Here is a 23,610-nt window from a genome sequence, read left to right as displayed (position 1 = left end):
TATCTCAACCCCAGATAAAAACACATAAATGGAAGATCCACATAGTGTGAGGATTAGAAAACTAATCACCACTGCTTGTATCCAATCTCGGATCAAGTTAATCCCAAACACCAAGAATCAACAGAGTTTGTAGATCTATCTTCCAGAGACATTGTAGATGTTCCAAACATATCTGAAAATACAAGAATCATCATTAGGGAAGATACATCCACCCGTCTTCTTATGATCAAATGGGAAAATGCTAGAACATATATGGAAATAAAATCAGTCCCTTCGAATGCTTTCAATGTCACAAAGCTTTCAGATATGTTGGAGAGGAAATCAGCATTGAAGCCCTTAAAATGCACTGATATCCACCTTTAACTTGAACTTCTCCAGGCCATGGAAAGTCCTCACAACTCTTCCTACATCGCCGGCGGCTGAATACCTACGCATCATGATCAATAGAGTTTGATGGGTCACCATGCCCCTATCCTTCCTTTCTCTGATCAATCCCCATGCAAGATTAAACTATTTTAGCTTGCCCAAGATTGCAATCATTGTATGGTACACTCTTAAATTATGCTTGTAGCCTACATATGAAATAATAATATTTACTCTAACATATGTTGCAGGGAGCAATAGTAGATGGCATTCAAAGAAGTTTCCTTCCAGAATCCAAGAAACACTTCATTTATCTGGGAGATGGCTGGGGAGATTTATGCCCTTCATTGAAATTGGGGAGTGAAGATCACGTCCTTGCAAGACAAGGGTCAGGCTACTAATTTGTTTGCACTTATAAACATAAAATTCTTCAATCTTTTGTATCTTATAGCTGTTTCCATTGGTCTGAAGTTTGAACAATCCATATTTATTTTCAGGTACCCACTTTCGAAACTTCTTGGTCAGAACCCTGATCTTGTTAAAGCTCAAGTTCATAGCTGGAGCAATGCAAAAGATGTTGAAGATTGCCTTTCTAAATTGCTTATGCCTTGAGGTAGGAATTTATGCCTCTTGTCGAGAAGATGCATACATATCAATCACTATTAAAGCAACACTGTGCGACATTTATCTGATTAGATGTATTGAATATCGCTATGCATATGATTACCTCGGTAACCTTCTAGTGTTTTCAGAAGGCAAAAATTTATTAAGGAAACCTCACTGGTTAATAGGCTATAATCAAAGGTAAACTGTTGTAATTTTTATCGATATAAATCAGCAAACCCGCATGGAATGCCTGGTCAAAGCTGCATGTTGTTTCTTTTATTTGTCAATGTATAAGCCTGATTAAATGGCTCTAAACATACCGTCTTTTCAATTAGATTGGAAAAGTCAAAACTTCTGATTTTACCTACCTGGAATAAAACCTATAAACAGTTCAAGACAATGAAGGTAGAGAAACTTACAGGATTTATTGAACTGTTTATAGATAACGTACAACTTGTTCTTTTCGTTCTTATCCACTTAGAAATAAAATCTCTTGTGATGATCTTTGCTATTTATATGCTGTAAATTTGTAATGCATTCTCATATGTCAGGCCAGGGTAACTCCAGAATGAGCAGAAGAATACTTATATGTTATTTCATTAGAGAACTATTGTTTATATACAAAAAGGAGACGGAACAGTTCATCTTCTTGATGAATGTTCACGTTCCAGTTTACCCAACCGCCTTCGGATTAGGTGTGAACATTCCCCCCCTTAATCTGAAGGGATGTTGGTGAGTCCAAGCATCGTTCTGAATCTTTCAAGCTTTTCTCTTCCAAGCGCTTTGGTGAAGATGTCTGCAATTTGCTCATTTGTGGAACAATGACGGAGATGGATTGTTTTGGCCTCAACATGATGTCAGATCAGATGATATTTAGTATTGATGTGCTTATTACGATCATGGAACTTTGGGTTCTTGGCCAACTTTATTGCAGAGGTGTTATCAATCATGAGTGGAGTTGATTGTACTTGTTTTACCTGCAAATCTTCAAGAATTTTCCTGAGCCACACAATTTCTTTCGTTGCTTCAACTGCTGCCATGTATTCTGCTTCTGTTGTGGAATCTGCTGGAACTAATTGTTTGCGTGATCTCCAGGAGACAGCTCCTGATCCAAGACTCATAGCATATCCTGAAGTAGATACCCCAGTTTCTTTGTCTCCATCGAAGTCTGAATCAGAGTATCCAATCAAGTTGAAGTCGTCCACCTGTGTATACTTGATTCCAAGGTCTTGAGTTCCCTTCAAGTACCTTAGAACTCTTTTTGCAGCAGACCAATGTCCCTCACAAGGCTTTTGCATAAACCTGGAGAGGATTCCAACAGCAAATGAAATGTCTGGTCTGGTAGTAGTGAGGTAGATGAGACTTCCTACAAGCTGTCTATACTTTGTTGCATCCTCAAATTCCTTTCCTTCAATAGATGTGAGCTTCAAGTTTTGTTCCATTGGAGTAGAAAGAGGATTGCACTCTGTCATGCCAAATCTGTTTAACAAATCTCCAATGTATTTCTTTTGAGAAAGAAATATGGATTTTGGATGTTGGGTTACTTCAATGCCAAGATAGTAATGAACATAGCCCAAATCAGTCATTTCTAAACTTTTTCCTAATTCTTTCTTTATGGATGCAATATAGCTTTCATTGTTCCCTGTCATTAAAAGATCATCTACATATACCACAAGATATACAACTGTTTTGCCAACTTTCTTGACAAATAAAGTTGCATCATCAAAATCAAAATGTTTGAAGTTGAGTTTCAGAAGATGCTCAGTTAGTTTTTCATACCAGGCTCGTGGTGCTTGTTTGAGGCCATACAAGGACTTCACAAGTTTGCATACTTTGTGTTCATGTCCTTTCACAGCAAATCCTTCAGGCTGGGACATAAAAACATTCTCTTTTAGATCTCCATTCAAGAATGCAGTTTTTACATCCATTTGATGGACTTTCCAACCGTTCTGAGCAGCTAGTGCAAAGAGTGTCCGGATGGTGGCCCATTTTGCTGTGGTGGAAAAAGTTTCCTCATAATCGACCCCTTCCTTCTGTGCAAAACCTTTTGCCACAAGCCTAGCTTTGTGCTTGTCAAGTGAGCCATCAGCTTTGTACTTGTTCTTGTAGACCCACTTGCAGCCAATTGGTTTGGTTCCAAATGGAGGATCAACCAGCTTCCAAGTGCCATTCTTTATGAAGGAACAGGCATTGGACCACATAAATCTGAATGAATGAGTTCAAGCTTCCTATGTGCTCTTGAATGTGAATCATGAAAAGACTGTTTGCTATGCTTTCCTAGAATGCAAGCATCACATTGCTTATGTTTTCTAGGAATTGTAGGCAAACCAGCAACACCATTTTTCTTCAACAAGCGGAGACTATCATAGTTTAAATGTCCAAATCTAGCATGCCATAATAAACTTGACGGAAGTGTACCTTCTTCATGATGAGAAATATATGAGAAATGTTGTGCATGAGCAGAGGTTCCTTGCAGTTTAAGAAGTCTTTCTTCTTCTATACCCCTCGTGACAAGTGAGTGGTCAGATGCCTTTCTTACCTCAAGCTTTCCATCAAACATATGAATGGAGTGAGCTTGCTGGCGGATGTGGACCAGGGACAACAAGTTTCTCTTGAGCTGTGGGAGATATAGAACATGATCCAGAAGAAAGTCTGGAAGACCAGGCAGTTTAAGCCTGATTGTGCCAAGCCCTAATGGCTTGATTTTTGACTGATCTGCAAAGTATACTGCTCCATCAACATTGTCAGTGAAATCTTCAAAAAAATCTTTCCTATGAGTCATATGACAGGTTGCTCCTGAATCAAGCAACCAATCATTTTTCGAAGAAGCAAGTGAAGCATTAAACAAATCTTCATTTACTCCAATGTTACATTGTGCCTCAATATAGTGAGCGGATTCAGGTGCTTTACCTTTGTCTGTGTCATCAGTTTTACCTTTCTGCTGGTTTCTTCTCTGCTCAATTTTGTCCCATGGTAGCTTGCATGTAGAAGCATCATGTGATCCATTTCGTTTGCAGCGAATGCAACGCAGATCTGCCTTTTCTCCTTGAGAATGTCTGCCCCCCCTGCCTCTGAAGTATCTTCCTCTTCCTCTTCGTCCACCTCTTCCTCTTGTAGAATCTTGAGCAGGATGCTTTTCTTTATGAGCAAGGCAAACAGTCTCTTCAGAAGATTCAGGGACTGTCTTCTTTCCAAAAGCTTTCTCTCTTTCAGCAAACTTTTTCACAAGAGAGTCAAAGGTTATATCTTTAATATTTCCATTTGCTTGTAATGACTCAAGATAATTGGAGTAGGTAGGATAGAGTGCTTTGAGAAAGGCAATAAGAGAGATATCCAGCTCAACCTTAGTGGATTTAATATCATGCATTATAGACTTTATTTCAGATGCAAGAGCAAGAGGATCATTATTTTTCAGTTCAAGAGTGAAGAGTTTAATCATGAGCTGAACAACTTCAAGTGCAGAATGTGTATCATAGAGTTCTTTCAGCTTTTGTAAAGCTTCAAAGGCAGTGGAATAGGATGAAATATGACGACTTACTTCTTCATTTACAGATGTTGCGATCAATGCATAGGCTTTGTTGTTCTTGTTTTCCCAAATGACAAGTTCTTTATCTGATGTAGGCTGCACAGGGTCTTTGTCTTCTTCTCTGACACACACTCCTTTCCACAACTCATTGTAGATGAGGGTGTGTTTTACCATCCGAGACCATTCAGAATAGTTCTCCTTGCCAGTGAGAACTATTCCGACCATAGAGATGATTGAATGCATTCTGTAAAAGAATATCTCTGCTAAAAAAAAAACTTTTGTTGATAAAAAAAAACTTCTGCTGAAAAAATCCTTATGCCACAGCCTTATGCACTTTATTTTCTTCTAATGTTTGATAGAAGCATCAGCATTTCTTATATCACTGCAATATTACTATGTTTTGAAAAATGCGCAATGGATCACTTCAATATATCAATATATTATGCAATTGAAAAAAATGCGCAAGGGATATATCACTTCAATATATATATCAATGCAAAACTATTATGAAAGCAGTGCAATATGTAAAACTTTTGAATGATACTGCGCGTTTTAATCTTCACAGTCTTCACTGTTACAGCACATTGAGTCTCTTGAGTCTCTGGCTGGGGATCACATCAAATCAGGCAACTACCACCACTGAAGCTTATAAAAAAATAGCCATAGATTCGTTACATTAAGCACTAAAACAATACCAAATGGGTATTAATCAAATCAGGCTTCACCAAACCTTCCTATCGGGCCTGGGTTTAAACGCCATGAGACGCTGAACCCGATACTCTGCATCTATAGTGGGCAGCCAACTCTATGTGTCTTCGTTTAAATTGTAAACACCAAAATTCTTACATTGGCAGTCTGCGAAGTACACACAATCTTCCACTCCTACGCACTCAAACGAACGAATTCCTTCGCACGAACTCTTTGCAATCTCCTTCCAAGAGGACGAGTCGTTTTGAAACTCCCACAAAATCACCTCCGTCAATGAAATCCCAGACCTTCCGCGACTCGCAGCAAGTAGAATACCGCTCCAAAGAAACAGAGATCAAATGAATGGATACAGCTGAGGCGCGTATATTGAGAATGTCCAAGTCGCAACACCTCAGGCAGAGGCTCTGCTCTTGACTTCCCTGGTGTAGAGAACCAGAATACGGAAGCGGATTCTCTGTCAAGAAAAGCACAAGATGTAGCTAAAGGAGGGCTGTCATGGACCAAATACCGAAAGAAGCCGATTTCTTAGAAGAGGAAATGGTTGCAGCCAACATGGATCGGCTTCTGGAAACCTTCGACGGGGCTGGAGAAGCCAATATAGAGCATGCGGAAGAGTTGAATAACGCAGAAGGGGAGATGAATAACGCGGAAGGAGAGATGAATAACGCAGGGGCAGATACTACTAGAGACAAAGTAGAACAGCAGGTCGATTCTCGGGAAGAAAATAGAGATGTAGCCGACAGAAACGCAAAGACCGCCAGTTCATGAAAATTTAAATGAACATGGTGAAGAAGTGTTGGAACACTTCGTTCCCCATACTAGGTCTCCTGTCCTGAATCGAGATTCTTCGCCTTCTCTCCCTATTTCCGATCCCGCGTCGTCTGTAATAGCCAGTCCATCCAAAGGAGGACAACTGAAGCTCCCGCCGGAACGTGGAATGAAGCAGGGAAGACCGTTGATCAAAGCACCTGTCAACCCGAGCAGACCCGGGGAGGGCGCTATTTTGAATCCAATCAACGAGGGGTTTGAGGGGCAGGAGGCGGCAGACGGAGAGGGAGGAGAGCGAGAGCAGGCCGCAGGACAATCAATGACTTTTAACCGATGCGCAGATACCCAATGACACGCAGGACAGAGGTAGCGCTCAGGTATTCAGCGCAGAGAATGAAACGCAGGACAGAGGCAGGAGTTACAACTATTTTTAGAACTTGGGACCTGTGCTCTGATACCATGTCAGGCCAGGGTAACTCCAGAATGAGCAGAAGAATACTTATATGTTATTTCATTAGAGAACTATTGTTTATATACAAAAAGGAGACGGAACAGTTCATCTTCTTGATGACTGTTCACGTTCCAGTTTACCCAACCGCCTTCGGATTAGGTGTGAACATCATAGATATTTTGGAAAAAGATTTGATTAATGTTGCAGTGACTAATTAACCGAACATTTTAGGTGAGAAACTCAAGTACAAAATGCTGGTCTGAATGCAAATAGAATTTTATATTTGTTGGTTCTAGTTGGGACTGAAGTTTGTTGGTAGATTGGCATTCTCTCTGTAAAATTTTCTGCATTTGACTCAGAAACTGGAGTGATGAATTATTCGCAGCCATTTGACTTGAGCCTTATGACCTGTGTGATTCTTGGATAAATTAAAATGTAGCTGCATAATCTTTTTTTTGTGTGCAAGAAACCTCTGTTATATTTTGCAAAACTGTGCAACATAGCTCTGCTATAGACTGCTAACTTCTGAACGAGAAATCAACTATGGACACAGGACAACACCACAACTTACAACCAGCAATTCAAACGGGATAGTGTAATTTTACAGAGAGAATATTTTCTTTTGGATTCTTCTTGTTATGGCTTTATCGTCTGCTTCTTGGTCGGTTAACGTGCAGTGGCGTTCCTTACAGATCTCCTAATTCTAAACTAGAGACAGTAAGAACAAGATATCAAAATAAAAGGCACATCCACACCAAGAATACATCCACAAGTTTTGTTACGCTGGAGAGAAAACCTCCAACATATGTTAATGTACAAAAAGCCCTTGAAATACAGAGTTTTGAAGGAAATCAGCTTGCTAGTTTGCCTCCAGCTTCTTGTTTCTACAGCAATTATCATGTGGCCCTTTCATGTTCTGCCAGAAGAATGTTTCTGCTACTTGTCCCGTCCTTGAACGAACTGTCCAGCTGCAACTCTTTCCTTTTCTCTCCACTAGAAAATTCGTTAACTTACGATGCGTTGCCTAGGTTTTGTTATGCCAACATGGCAATGGCAGTTAAATCCTATTCAGCGGCTTTGGATGCTTTACAGATCATACCTGGCTCGAGGGGAATCTCGAGGGTTACAAGCTCTTTATAACAGAATTTGGGGTTTAGTGGGCTTTGGGTCCAGATTTTGAACCAAAGCTCTGATACCATGTGTAATGCCCTGTCCTAGGGTCTTCTAACAGATCTATTTCTCTGGAATTTAAATGCAATAAGAGGTAATGATTTACTTTCTTACAAGACTTTTTAAACAATGAAAATTTTACCATTTACATTCTAATCCCTATAACTTATAATGAACATTTCATTTCAATAAATTTACATGAGTAATCTATAGAGGAATACTTGTATCAGTGGCTGGTGGAGATGCCTTTGAGCTGCTGCTCCTGCTGAACGCTCCTCTTGACTAACCCAACTAGATTTACCTCCCAGCCAACTACGAAATAATTCCTAGCCTAGGAAACCTCCACAGATTCCCTAACCCTCCGAGCCCAAGTCCAACCAGATGTAATGTGTGTCCAAGATGAATAATCCAGACCAAGATGAACAATATTTCCCTCCTCTCAACAAACCCCAGAAACCTCCATAGGTTCTGTTATCTCAAAATCATATCTTGATAGGCTGCTGGTCAGGTTGACTCTAAGTAACTATTTCAACCTACTTTAGGCTGAGGCTTAGCCTCCTCAACCTGAGAGGGCTATCTCTTGATGGATTAATGATTTTGATTAAAGATAAGATGGCTAACTCTTATAGAACAACTATGAAAAATATGAATGGTGGAAACACATTAAACAAACTATCCATTGGGCTTATGGAGTCAACAACACCTCAATATAACAATGAACTCAACCCTACATGGAAGTCAGGGCATTCAGCATTTAAACATTTAGAACATAAACTCATATGGGACCACACAGTTTATAAATGTATACAGGAAGTCAGAGCACATTCAGTGAATTCTGAGTGATTATACATCCATACCACTGTAAGAATTAAGGAAAGGACAACATCACATACTCTGAACATAAAAAATCCTTCATGAATCCTGAGAAGTAAAGTCAAGCATGTATTACTGAAAATGAGTCTTACATATGCCAAATACAAGCTTTTCCATAAAATTTTCCAACCCCGATTACATTGCTGTTTCAGCTATATATAGAGCTCTTATTCTAACTGATCGAGATTCCTCCTCAAGCATGAGGGGAATTCGAAAACTACTTCTATTACTGACAACTCTTAAACTCTAACTACTTAATAAATACAACGAACTGTTGACTGGAGTTTTTTAGAGATCTAAATCAACTATGATTCTAACTCCATATTACATGCATGATGGCTTTAATTAAGATGATTCCTTTCTATGACATCTGGTTCTCTTTCAGTTTGGCTGAGATGGGTGTTTAATGCTCCATGTTAACCTTGGATGCTGTATCTTCTTCACTGTCCAGAAAAATTAGGAGACTATCCTTGCTTCTCGGCTATATGATCTTCGAATCTTCATAAGTCGGTTTTTTAATTGTTGTCCCTCAAAATATGACGGTGGCCACGTTTTGATGTGCTGTCCGTTGTTATGAAACCTGATTTGATGATGTGTCATCCACTGTTTCGAAAACAAAAAGGAAAACGTATTCAAGCTGTCTGATACATGCTTCAATTTCCTTATGATATGACAAAATGCCACTTTTTGATTCAAACTATTTATTTCCACTTGTGCTAGTCTGATTGGCTGTTGTAACTTCAGGTGTTCTTGTTGTATACAACTGTCCTTCAAAATTTTCCCGCTTCAACTTCAAAACTGCTTGATTTATGTTGAAATCATCACTTTCAGCAGTTTCGTAGCGCAAGTTTGATCATTCATTTCTCTCAAATAATAATGGATTTGAAGAAAGTGGAAGAGGTTTTTGTACTTCAGAATCTTAGGAATGAAAACCTCTTTCACTTTTCAGAGATGAGTTTTTAACTGCTTGTTAATCCCCTTGGAAGTCGACTGCTCTTTTCATAACATAAAACTTTGGAGTTCATAAAAGTCTTTCCTTTCCTTGTTTTGCCTTTGCTAGACACTTATACTTCGTGAATGCTCCCTTTCAGACCCTCCTCTTCAAATAATATTTCCCTTTGTCTTACAAAAATGGTCCATCAAATCACAATATGTAGCTACAGCAGTTTCGTAGCGCACTACGAAACGGTTGTGCATTAGGCATCACTTACAGCAGTTTCGTAGCGCGCTACGAAACTGCTGTGTAATTTCAAAAACACAGCTTACATGCCAAATTTGACTGTCTTGAGCTTCTTTATCTTGAAATGTCCTTCTCATCTGCCTTGAAACTTGCTTGCCTTACTTGAACCTTCAAAGAACTTTTATGTATGCTGAACCTGAGTTTGCCAAGTGCTTCTTATGCATGAAAGGAGCATGACAATAACCAAGACCAAATCTTTCTTACCTTACCCTTTTCCTTTGAAATTTGTTTAGTGATAACAGTGGCTCCACTTGGGATAGTGTGCTCCTGTAGTACACTAAGAACTCGCAGGTCCAGTGCTTTATCCTTTTATGACAAACTAAAATTTGCTTGACAAGTGTTCCCTTTAAGCTTCTTGAGTCTTCACCTCGGGCTTAAGCTTGATGACCACTGTAGGAGAAAGAAATCTATATTTACTGAAAAAATGCTTAGTCAACTTTGAGCTTATTTGCATTTTCCTACCTACCTACTAGCTGCAATTTCCATTTTAGGTCAAGCAACATGATATTTCCAATAAAGCCAATCAATTGTCCTTTCTGATATTGGAGGCTCTTGATTGCATTCAACCTCAAAATAACCATGATAGTGAGATGACCAAATCAACTTATAATGTATATGATCTTCATAATGCAAATGAAAATGAAATACTGATGTGCAAAACTTTGCCATGTATTCATTTATAGGGTCAAAGAAAACATGGTTATTTTGATAATCATCATAACATTCTATCTCTTCAGATAACTGATCCTCAGCCACACAAAATTCCTTTGATGTGCTATCCAACTGCCTTTCTGCATGATTCTCATAGACAATGTAATTTTCCTCACTATTGTGATCATTCTTTGAAGTAAGCTGCTGCAAGGAATTACAAAATTGAACAACCTTTTCCTCTGCCTGAGGGCTATAAAAGCTATTTTCCAGTACTTCTTCTTGTTGTTTGCAATCAATTTCATACTCATAATGATTTGAAGCCTGACAAATCTGCTGCATCTCTACATCAATCTCAGAGGATGTAATATGATTTTCATAAGTAAACCCCTGTTGATCTTCATGCTGCATTTCATGAGATGTTATACTTTCTTCTTGGTGTTGAAATGCATTGTTATGAAGAGCCTCTAAAATTTCTTCATCCATAAATTCATCATGATCATAACAATCCTCCAAGTACTGAATAAGACTTAAAGAATGTCTACAACAATATTTGAGCAACAATAAGGAAGGATGACATTCTTTATACATCTCATAGAATTCATCATGAAAATTAGCAAGCGAATATATTGAACCATTTTCCAAACCTTTATACCAAGACCATGCCTTTCCTTCTAAAGTGGTCATAAACATCTTCATGAGACAATCTTCAGGGAAATGAACCTTAAGACTCCGTACATGCATATGGAACCTAACCAAATGAAGAGCAACATTGTCCTTCTTTTCATCTTTGAATATTGGAAGATCATCTAACCAATCAACCTTTGGCATAGGATTTGGAAAACCAGGGATATGAGACCGATTCATAGGAGCATACCTGGCATTCATTCTTGCAGTGGAACTCATCTTGAAAGTTCATTAAGCTACTGATCTTCTAGCAGTGGAGTCACCTTCCAATTTCTTATTCGATGTGTGGAGTCGCCAAGGTAGTTTTGCAGCCTCAAAAAGATGTTTGAGCTCCTGCTACCTTCAGAAGTTCAGTCTCTTAATTTCGGGAATGAATAGACTTCAGGCTCCCGGCAGACGCACCAAAATGTTATCTCAAAATCAGATCCTGATAGGCTGCTGGTCAGGTTGACTCTAAGTAACTATTTCAACCTACTTTAGGCTGAGGCTTAGCCTCCTCAACCTGAGAGGGCTCTCTCTTGATGGATTAATGATTTTGATTAAAGATAAGATGGCTAACTCTTATAGAACAACTGTGAAAAATATGAATGGTGGAAACACATTAAACAAAACTATCCATTGGGCTTATGGAGTCAACAACACCTCAATATAACAATGAACTCAACCCTACATGGAAGTCAGGGCATTCAGCATTTAAACATTCAGAACATAAACTCATATGGGACCACACAGTTTATAAATGTATACAGGAAGTCAGAGCACATTCAGTGAATTCTGAGTGATTATACATCCATACCACTGTAAGAATTAAGGAAAGGACAACATTACATATTCTGAACATAAAAAATCCTTCATGAATCCTGAGAAGTAAAGTCAAGCATGTATTACTGAAAATGAGTCTTACATATGCCAAATACAAGCTTTTCCATAAAATTTTCCAACCCCGATTACATTGCTGTTTCAGCTATATATAGAGCTCTTATTCTAACTGATCGAGATTCCTCCTCAAGCATGAGGGGAATTCGAAAACTACTTCTATTACTGACAACTCTTAAACTCTAAATACTTAATAAATACAACGAAGTGTTGACTGGAGTTTTTTAGAGATCTAAATCAACTATGATTCTAACTCCATATTACATGCATGATGGCTTTAATTAAGATGATTCCTTTCTATGACATCTGGTTCTCTTTCAGTTTGGCTGAGATGGGTGTTTAATGCTCCATGTTAACCTTGGATGCTGTATCTTCTTCACTGTCCAGAAAAATTAGGAGACTATCCTTGCTTCTCGGCTGTATGATCTTCGAATCTTCATAAGTCGGTTTTTTAATTGTTGTCCCTCAAAATATGATGGTGGCCACGTTTTGATGTGCTGTCCGCTGTTATGAAACCTGATTTGATGATGTGTCATCCACTGTTTCGAAAACAAAAAGGAAAACGTATTCAAGCTGTCTGATACATGCTTCAATTTCCTTATGATATGACAAAATGCCACTTTTTGATTCAAACTATTTATTTCCACTTGTGCTAGTCTAATTGGCTGTTGTAACTTCAGGTGTTCTTGTTGTATACAATTGTCCTTCAAAATTTTCCCGCTTCAACTTCAAAACTGCTTGATTTATGTTGAAATCATCACTTTCAGCAGTTTCGTAGCGCAAGTTTGATCATTCATTTCTCTCAAATAATAATGGATTTGAAGAAAGTGGAAGAGGTTTTTGTACTTCAGAATCTTAGGAATGAAAACCTCTTTCACTTTTCAGAGATGAGTTTTTAACTGCTTGTTAATCCCCTTGGAAGTCGACTGCTCTTTTCATAACATAAAACTTTGGAGTTCATAAAAGTCTTTCCTTTCCTTGTTTTGCCTTTGCTAGACACTTATACTTCGTGAATGCTCCCTTTCAGACCCTCCTCTTCAAATAATATTTCCCTTTGTCTTACAAAAATGGTCCATCAAATCACAATATGTAGCTACAGCAGTTTCGTAGCGCACTACGAAACGGTTGTGCATTAGGCATCACTTACAGCAGTTTCGTAGCGCGCTACGAAACTGCTGTGTAATTTCAAAAACACAGCTTACATGCCAAATTTGACTGTCTTGAGCTTCTTTATCTTGAAATGTCCTTCTCATCTACCTTGAAACTTGCTTGCCTTACTTGAACCTTCAAAGAACTTTTATGTATGCTGACCCTGAGTTTGCCAAGTGCTTCTTATGCATGAAAGGAGCATGACAATAACCAAGACCAAATCTTTCTTACCTTACCCTTTTCCTTTGAAATTTGTTTAGTGATAACAGGTTCCTTAGATCTCCAAAATCACAGCAATTCTAAAATCACAGCCAACCCAACTTACAGCCAACCCCCAAAATCAAAGCAAGACCCCCCACAACCCCTTTTCTTCCTTCCTCCTTCCCTTTTATACCCTCCCTCTCTTCTCCATCTCAACCACCTCTCATTACTGTCATTAACTTCTCCTCCATCCTTACAGTTGACTTCTCTTCTCCCAAGTAAATATGGGAGTACATTTAGAAATGTGTTATGAATATAAAATTGGGAAATTAATGGGAGAGGACCATGTCTCCTCCCAAGTAAATCTAAAAGTACATTTGAGAATGTGAGATGAATATATATATTGATAATTAAATGGAGAGGACCATGTCTTCTTTCAAGTAAAGGTGACAGTACATTTGGGAATGTGAGATGTAATTAAATGGAGAGGACCATGTCTTCTCTCTAGTAAATGTAAGAGTACATTTGGGAATGTGAGATGTAATTAAATGGAGAGGACCATATCTTTTCCTAAATAAATGTGAGAGTACATTTGGGAATGTGAGATGAATATATATATATAATTTGATATAATGGAAGGAGACCATATCCTAACTAAGATTCAATTTTAGAAGGCAAGTTGGGAATTTGAATAAAATAGAAATAATGAATTTTATATTAGTAAATAAATTTATAGTTTCCAAAATGAAGGTATTCACCAATATTTCTCAATATTTTTCAGGTAATGTAAACATTAATAAAATTTGCATAATAAAATTTAAGTGGAGGATTACAGAAGATTTGCATAATAAGATTTAAGTGGAGCATTACAAAAAAAGTTATTATTGTTTTGAATATAAACAATACCATTTTACTACCACTTTATAAGTAAAAACCAAGTTTCTATTTAAGATATTTTGGCTTTTGGACGTAATAACACACATGGAAAAACGCTTTGTTTGTCTCCATCAAAATGATGGCTTTTGGACATAATAACACACATGGAAAAACGCTTTGTTTGTCTCCATCAAAATGATGGTGGTGTTTTGTTGGTGCTTGATGACGAGTGGAGATTTGTTTGTTTTATGATGGGTGGAATGTCATAAAAAAGTAAGAACTTTGTTGGTTGATTATGAGTGGAACTTTTTTGTATAGTATTTTTTGTGATTGTCATATGAGATTTTCTAAGTTTGTTTGTCCTTGGTGATGGACAAAGGACGTGGACATGGACATTTACCACAGGTAACACACTTTTTTGGGAAAAAATGACAACATAAGAACCTCCATTCTCAAACACATGGATATTTTTACCCTAATTATAATCCTTTCCCTATTAAATATTTTAATAAGTATCCAGGATTCCCGCAATTTCCGAGTTTGAAATCTACTTGCAGATGAACTTTGTAGTTCTCATTTCAAATTCTTTGAAATCTACTTGTAGATGAACTTTGTAGTTCATTTCAAATTCTTTTACATCTTTCTGTCATGTCATGACTTTACAAGTTTTCAAGATTTTCCAGATTGTATCAGGATTTAAAAGTTTCCTATGGTACTCCTGAGTGTTAAGATTGAAATTGCGTACTCCATGTTGTAAATATCGTAATAGTTTTCAAGGTTTTCTAGATTGCATCAGGATTTAAGGGTTTTCCGCACTCCTGAGTGTCAAGATTGAAATTGCATACTCCATGTTGTAAATATCGTAATAGTTTTCAAGGTTTTCTAGATTGCATCAGGATTTAAGGGTTTTCAGCAGTCCGAGTTGTTAAGCTTGAAATTGTATAGTCCGTGTTGTAAAGGTTATGATTTCTTAGGCTTCCCCGATTTTCGGGTTTGCATAAGGATTTTGCAGAGAAATATTTATTGTTACGGCTGAGATTGCAAACTCCGTGTTGGAAAGATAGATCGAGATTGCATACTCCATGTTGGAAAAGTTTTCAAGATTTTTGAGGCGCAGTCCAAATGCCATAAAGGATTCGAAATTGCCATAATGCATAATCCAAACGCCACAGGAATTCGAGATTGCCACAAGGATTTAAGAAATTCGAGATAAATTGTATGCTCTCCGTTGTAAAATTGGAGATAGATTGTACTCCCTTTTGTAAATGATTTTGAGCTTTTAATATTTTTGGAAAAGTGTTTTAGATCAAGGATTAAAGATTTCAGAAGCCTTTCCGAATTATCCTAATGTTGGAGACTGCATAATCTAGATTTAGGTTCATTCTGGTATTGAGATTCCTTTTCCGGTCTTAAATTAGGATAGTGCATTTTGCATTTGATATTGTGATACTTGTTCTTGGCATTGAGATTGCTTAATCCATACCTCATAAAGCTAGTCTAGTGCGCTTGAGATTGCATGATCCATTGCATTTGAGACATTGTATTTGCTTAGCCTTGAGATGGAGATTGTAGTCGCATAGTATGAGAAAAGATTTTCCAAATTAACGTAAAGATTATCCATTTTCCAGATTGTACAATATTTGTACTGAGTCCATATTGCCTTGAAGATTTTTCGATTTTTCGGTTTTCCAGCTGATTGCAGAAGAATCCAGAATAATCCAAGTGCTTTAAATATTTTTCGATTTTCCAGCCGACTGCGGAAGAATCCAGAATAATCCAAAGTGCTTTAAAGATTTTTCGATTTTTCAGTTTTACAGATTGCATAAGTGCTTTAAAGATTGTTCGATTTTTCAATTTTACAGATTGCATAATCCAAGTGCCTAGATTCATAGTTTTTTCAATATTTGTACCGAGTCCAGATTGTATTTTACAGATTCATAGTTTTTTCAATATTTGTACCGAGTCCAGATTGTATTTTACAGATTGCATAATCCAAGTGCATTAAAGATTTTTCAATATTTGTGCCTAGATTTATAGTTTTTACAATATTTGTACCGAGTCCAGATTGTATTTTACAGATTGCATGATCCAAGTGCATTAAAGATTTTTCAATATTTGTACTGAGTCGGGATTGTATACAATCCAAGATTTCCAAGTGCCTTAAAGATTTTTCTCGATTTTTCATTTTTCATTTTCAATATTTGTACTGAGTCCGGATCGTATTCCAGATTTCCAAGTGCCTTCAAGATTTTTCGACTTTTCTGGATTTTTCAATATTTGTACCGAGTCCAGATTGTATTAATCCAATATTTGTGCTGAGTCCAGTTGGTATTAATCCAAGTGCCTTAAGATTTATCGATTTTTTGAGTCCGGATAGTATTAATCCAAGTGCACTAAAGATTTTTTTGAGTCCGGATTGTATTAATCTAAGTGCCTTAAAGATTTTTCGATTTTTCAGCTGATTGCAAGATAATCCAAGATAATCCAAGTGCATTAAAGTTTTTTCGAGTTTTCAGTTTTTTCGATTTCGAATTTTCAGTTTTCCGAGTTTTCAGTTTTTTCGATTTCGAATTTTCAGTTTTCCGGCCGATTGCAAGATAATCAATTGCCTTAAAAGATTTTTTGTTTTTTCGGTTTTACAGATTGCATAATCCAATTGATTTAAAGATTTTTCAGCTTTACAGTTTGCATAATCCACCACGATTTTTCATATTTCCAGATTGCATGATTTAAAGATTTTTCAGTTTTACAGATTGCATAATCCACCACGATTTTTCATATTTCCAGATTGCATAATCCAAATGCCGTAAAGATTGAACTTTTCAGATTCCATAGATTTCTTAAAGATTTTTCAGATTTCCCGATTGTGCTATTAAGGATTGAACTTTTCAGATTCCTTAGATTTTTTAAAGACTTTTCAGATTTTTCAGATTGTGCCATTAAGGATTGATTTTTTTTTTTCGGATTTCGTAATGCGAGGATGGATTTATTTTTTCAGAGTAAATAATCCGAGTGCCACAAGGATCGGATTTTTCAGATACAATTGCATCCGAGTACCTTAAATATTTTCCATATTCCAGATTGGATAATTATCCGAATACCGTAAATATTTTCCATATTTCAGATTGGATAATTCGGTGTTACATAACGATTTGTCAGATTGATTTTTTTGATTTTTTTGAGTACCGTAAATATTTTCCATATTCCAGATTGGATAATTATCCGAGTACGGTAAATATTTTCCATATTCCAGATTAGATAATTCGGTGTTACATAACGATTTGTCACATTGATTTTCAGATGCGAGTGCATCTGGATCATTTTCAGATGCGAGTGCATCTGGGTAATTCGGTGTTACATAACACCGTTATGTAACGATTTGTCAGATTGATTTTCTTTTTCAGATGCACTTACGATTTGTCAGATTGATTTTCTTTTTCAGATGCGAGTGCATCTGACTGGCGTAAATATTTTCCTTTTTCCTGATTGCATAATCCAGTGTTATATAACGATTTTCCATTGCATATTCCAGTGTTATATAACGATTTTCCACATTGATTTCCTTTTTGACTGCCGTAAATATTTTTCTTTTTCCAGATCGTATTATCCGTAAATATTTTTCTTTTTCCAGATCGTATTATCCGGTGTTATAACGATTTCCCAGGAAATTTATTACATTGATTTTCCAATGTAATCGTAAGTGTAAAGCCCTAAAGATTTTCTAGAGTAATCCTAAAATCTAAAGCTCCTGATTGCATTGATTTTCCAATGTAATCTTAAGTGTAAAGCCCTAAAGATTTTCTAAAGTAATCCTAAAATCTAAAGCCTTGCATTGATTTTCCAATGTAATCTTAAGTGTAAAGCCCTAAAGATTTTTTAAAGTAATCCTAAAATCTAAAGCCTTGCATTGATTTTCCAATGTAATCCTGAAGTGTAAAGCCTTAAAGATTTTCTAAAGTAATCCTAGAATCTAATCTAAAGCCCTGAAGATTTTTCAGATGCAATCTAAGTGCATTAAATTTTTTTCTATTTTCCGCATTAAAGATTTTTCTATTTTCCACATTTGCATAATCTGTATGTCATATTTTTCGATTTTTCTATTTTCCACATTTGCATAATCTGTATGTCATATTTTTCTTTTTCTATTTTCCACGTTTGCATAATCTTTCTTTTTCTATTTTCCAATCTAAGTGCATTAAAGATTTTTCTATTTTCCACATTTGCATAATCTTTCTTTTTCTATATTTTTCTTTTTCTATTTTCCACATTTGCATAATCTTTCTTTTTCTATTTTCCACATTTGCATAATCTGTATGTCATAACTTTTTCTATTTTCCACATTTGCATAATCTGTATGTCATATTTTTCTTTTTCCGGATCATATTATCCGGTGTTATAACGATTTCCCAGATTAATTTCTATTTTCCACATTTGCATAATCTGTATGTCATATTTTTCTTTTTCCGGATCATATTATCCGGTGTTATAACGATTTCCCAGATTAATTTCCTGACGATTTCCCAGATTTAATTTCCTAATTACATTGAAGATTAATTTCCTGACGATTTCCCAGATTTAATTCCCTGATTGCATTGATTTTCCAATGTAATCCTAAGTGTAAAGCCCTAAAGATTTTCTAAAGTAATCCTAAAATCTAAAACTATCCGGTGTTATAACGATTTCCCAGATTAATTTCCTGACGATTTCCCGATTTCCCAGATTAATTTCCTGATTGTATTGATTTTCCGATTGCATTGATTTTCCAATGTAATCCTAAGTGTAAAGGCCTAAAGATTTTCTAAAGTAATCCTAAAATCCGATGTTATAACGATTTCCCACATTAATTTCCTGATTGCATTGATTTTCCAACGATTTCCCAGATTAATTTCCTTATTGCATTGATTTTCCAATTTCCTGATTGCATTGATTTTCCAATGTAATCCTAAGTGTAAAGCCCTACCTGATTGCATTGATTTTCCAATGTAATCCTAAGTGTAAAGCCCTAAAGATGTAATCTTAAGTGTAAAGCCCTAAAGATGTAATCTTAAGTGTAAAGCCCTAAAGATGTAATCTTAAGTGTAAAGCCCTAAAGATGTAATCTTAAGTGTAAAGCCCTAAAGATTTATATGACGATTTCCCAGATTAATTTCCTGATTGCGATTTCCCAGATTAATTTCCTGATTGCATTGATTTTCCAACGATTTCCCAGATTAATTTCCTGATTGCATTGATTTTCCAATGTAATCCTAAGTGTAAAGCCCTAAAGATTTCCCAGATTAATTTCCTGATTGCATTGATTTTCCAATGTAATCCTAAGTGTAAAGCCCTAAAGATGTAATCCTAAGTAATCCTAAGTGTAAAGCCCTAAGATTTTCTAAAGTAATCCTAAAATCAAAGTAATCCTAAAATCTAAAGCCCTGAAGATTTTTCAGATGCAATCTGCATTAAAGATTTTTCTATTTTCCAAAGTAATCCTAAAATCAAAGTAATCCTAAAATCTAAAGCCCTGAAGATTTTTCAGATGCAATCTGCATTAAAGATTTTTCTATTTTCCACATTTGCATAATCTGTTTCCACATTTGCATAATCTGTTTTTCAGATGCAATCTAAGTGCATTAAAGATTTTTCTATTTTCCACATTTGCATAATCTGTATGTCATAAGGATTTTCCAGATTGATTTCCGGATTTGCATAGATTTTCTTAAGTGTTAAGATTGACATTGCATAGTCCGTGTTGAAAAGGATTTCATCCTGGAAGTGGAAGTGTTGAAATTGAGATCACATTATCTGTGTTGTAAAGGTTTCAAGATTTTCGATTTTCGCGGTAATCCGATACAAAAAAATTGTCGAAACTCATCCTTGTTGAGGTGGAAAATTGTTAAAGCTTTTCAAGAATTATCCCTGCATAATCCATGGTGTTGAGATTGCAGGTTGCATACTCCGTGCGGTAAAGTTTTAAAAGAAATTGTCATGCTCAATGCTAATCCCAAGGAAATATTCAAAGCGATGTATGCATTTTTAACCTGGTTTTCAGAGCTAATCCGAAGGAAATTGCATTTAACCCTGGTGATATAAGGTTTTCAAGGCCATTTGTGTTGTGTTGATTGCATAATTCAGATGCTGCCAGGGTTCCCGAGGAGTCGACTGGAAGGTGATTTGACCAAATACAAACATCCGAAGCCAAATTGGTAAGGAAAAAGCGCAAAATCCTTGACCCGTGAGTCAACACCTTTATCATCGACCTCAACATTTCGAGAATACAATTAGTGGATCACATTATTATGAATTCTTCATAAAGTTCAGCAAATAGCTTTCATTAAGTTCAGCAAATAGCTTTGAAGATCAATTTTTTTTTTCAAACCGAAAAAACGTTTCTATTACTTGGAGTAGTAAAAGAAATACATTCACGCTCGTGTCTATGGTTCCAGATTTATCTTTTGAGGCTTACAAACAATATTTGAGTTATTATCGCTTTACAGTGCTTCCCTGTGTGGTATTTAGAACAGTTTCAACCAACCAGATTTTATGTAGCTGTAATCTCCATCGAGCAGTAGATAGCCCTTGTGAAGTGATTGTGGATCATAAACCCTCTGAGATGTAGTGTCCCTACTCTTGAAGGATGGGCTTCGAGAGTTGAAGGATGGGCCTCGAGAGTGTGATGCACCTGATCTGGGAAAACAAATGTCATCATTTTTTGGCTCCTAACAGAGTATTCTCTGCCTTTTGGCTCAGAACAGAGTATTCTCTGCCTTTTTAGGTATTCTCTGCCTGTTAAGAAAATTGCAAGTAGCCTGAAAAAACAGAGTATCGTCCGCAGGCTCAGAACAGAGTATTGCCCTGTTAGTCGTTCAAATTCCCTTGGAGATCACCAATCTGTGGTATGTTTGTGGAGTCCAGGAGAGCACCAAGCCAATAGAGGATCTGATTAGGGATCGGGAGAGCGCCAAGCCAATAGAGGATCTGATTAGGGATTGTTTAGAGGACAAATCCCGAACAGCATTATCAAGGTGAGAGTACACTTCTAGTTAAATGTTAAATCCTGTCGAACTGAAAGTCATGTACAGACCTGCTATAATCTTAAACTTATATTCAAACTTAAAACTATAAAATGAAATCTGTGCCCAATCCTGATTCAGAACTTCATAGGCATAATATGCAGCCTTCAGACATAATCAAATCTTCTATTAATGAATCAAAATCAACTGTAACACAAAATCCACAGCAATATAAATTTTCTTATGAATGTGCTTTTCAAATGATGGGCAGAAAAACCTTAAAACAGATCAATTCACAGAATCTATTCAGTGAATATCGTTAACTAAAAAAGCCCTTGAATCAAGTAACATTCCAGAGTATTGTACTACATAAAAGGGAAAATGTTTGACATCCAGATACTCTATATTTGTGTTAAACAGTAAATCAGATACTCTATATTTGTGTTAAACAGTAAATCTTAACTATGATGATTTGCCTCAAATAATTAAACCCAATCCAAGTCTCACAGATCTTCAAACAAATCAGTGACAGGAATTTTTGTGTTATTCATTTTCATTCATTGCAGATGACAAGAAATAATCTACTTACAGGGATAGGAACTACATAGACAATATGACAGAGAAGCCCACATTCAAACAAAGAGATGCCAGCCTGATAATCTAGATAAGAGTCCACTAACTATTGGTGTTGATGACAGAATATAGCCAAGTTCAGCGGGAATCAGTGACTCCCACTGTAGTTTTTGCAACTTCAGCAGCACTTTTCTCAGGCTTAGACAAAATGTAAAGAGCCATTCCACCCACACCTGCAACGACCAGACAGCCTGCAATTGCCAAGGGTATAACCCCAGACTTGGATATGCCTAGTCTTCCACGTTGGTGCAGAGTCGTCCCTGGGTGTTTACCCGGGGGTTTCTTGGATTGCTGAAGCCCCAGCTTCTCTACATCCTCTGGGGTCATCTTGTGAGTATCAGCATTGGCTCTCCACCCTTCATCTGCTGCCATTTTGGGTGCCACAGTCCTCCTCTGGTTTAGAGGGTCTTGCTACTGCTAGTAGAACTGGATAATGAAATATAACAACTAGGGTTTACCGTGTGTTACTGGATTCCCTATAAAAGACGGAAAGGGTAGAATGAGTGAAATGTAATCAGCGCTCTGTTTGCACAGAGAAAGCAATGAATAGATAGAAAACTGCAAAGACTGTGTTGTGCAGGGTGGCCATGGAGTTGAGAAACGTGTCAGCTTCGACTCCATGGTCTGCAACGAGGCACACATGCATGGATTTAGAGTGAAGAACGCTCCTGGGATGGCACGTATAGTAAGATGTCACATCGACACTTGTCGACCAGATAACTGATGATCTACATTTGCAAGGGTAATCTATCTTTTTTAGGTTAAGTATTGTAATGAAGGTGGGATAATAGCTATTATCATGTATGATCTTAAACGTTCAAAATCTACCCCCAAGTAAGCCCTTAACTAGATTATAAAAAAGTTCACACTATGCCGTATGGCAAAGATGTACCTATTCCCATTTTCCCTTAACTTTCAAACAACGATGTAACCCTAAGTCGAAAGATGTATGTCTTATATAACCCTGGGTTGGGCAAGGTTACAATAGAAGTCAACTAGGCTAGGATAAAGAGTGGATAAAGAGTGTCTAGATCTTTATTATTATCTTTCTAGAAAAAATGTCATATATATAGGCAAGGTTATATCACAATCTGGCAGAGATGTCTTATATATAGCCCTAAGTTGGGTAAGGTTGTATGAAAATAGAGGTTAATTATACTAAGTGAATGTTAGACATTTGTTTTAAGATACATTATTAGTACATCTCAAGTAAGTACCATAATTATCAATTAAGATTTTATTAATAATTAAATATAATTTATTGTTTAAGAAAAATATGTCATTTATTATGTCGTAAGGCGTTCTCTTTGAGAAAGACTCCCCCAAGTGATATCTTGCACCTCTCTGTAACTTCATAATTAATGTTAGATGATTAAACAATAGTCAGTTGTCAGATTAATAGTTAATAATAGTTTCAGGTTAATAGTTAATAATAATCAGCAAAAAAAATTAAATTTTAACTCGTGGTAAACTAATTTTAACTGTTTTCCTTCTGCGTCTTCATATTGAGAGAGGGAGATAGTAGAAATGCACTCCTCTCTCTGAAATGATGCCTACTTTATTAGAGTCTCCCAAACCAGGCTTAGGGGGTTGGTCGGTTTCCACTATTGTTTCTTAGGTTAGGTGCATGGGGGCACTACCAAAATGAATTGATATATGTGGCTCTTTACAGATAAAGCAGAGTTCTCCCCCCGAACTCAAATTCACACTTGTTCATGTTTCCTTTGAATTAATCACACTTACTTTGTCCCCACATGGGTGGTGCAATCCCTCTCACCAACATTTCGTATTGTGTGTCACCGCCTTTGAGAAGGTTGACATGTGGAGAATCAGCACCATG

The 23,610-nt window shown here is 36.7% G+C and overlaps 1 protein-coding gene and 1 long non-coding RNA gene across 2 annotated transcripts; one reads left to right on the top strand and one right to left on the bottom strand.

Moving 5' to 3' along the window:
- The first annotated feature begins 614 nt into the window (after positions 1 to 614).
- Positions 615 to 1,248, top strand: LOC149266228 (uncharacterized). Its single transcript, XR_016252547.1, has 2 exons — positions 615 to 751; positions 861 to 1,248. It is a non-coding gene; the product is annotated as an uncharacterized LOC149266228 (long non-coding RNA).
- A 20,415-nt stretch (positions 1,249 to 21,663) lies between these two features.
- On the bottom strand, positions 21,664 to 22,422 carry LOC149266227 (uncharacterized). Its single transcript, XM_089395420.1, has one exon. It carries the CDS (start codon positions 22,140 to 22,142, stop codon positions 21,849 to 21,851), a length of 294 nt encoding a protein of 97 aa, XP_089251546.1. The 5' UTR covers positions 22,143 to 22,422; the 3' UTR covers positions 21,664 to 21,848.
- Between the last annotated feature and the right edge of the window lie 1,188 nt (positions 22,423 to 23,610).

Source organism: Pinus tabuliformis, chromosome 6 (assembly GCF_031772625.1).
Source record: "Pinus tabuliformis cultivar Carrire ecotype Pingquan chromosome 6, CPIR1, whole genome shotgun sequence".
Lineage (NCBI taxonomy): Eukaryota > Viridiplantae > Streptophyta > Pinopsida > Pinales > Pinaceae > Pinus > Pinus tabuliformis.
Note: the sequence above shows the minus strand (reverse complement) of the source record. Positions and strands in the feature narration are given on the sequence as shown.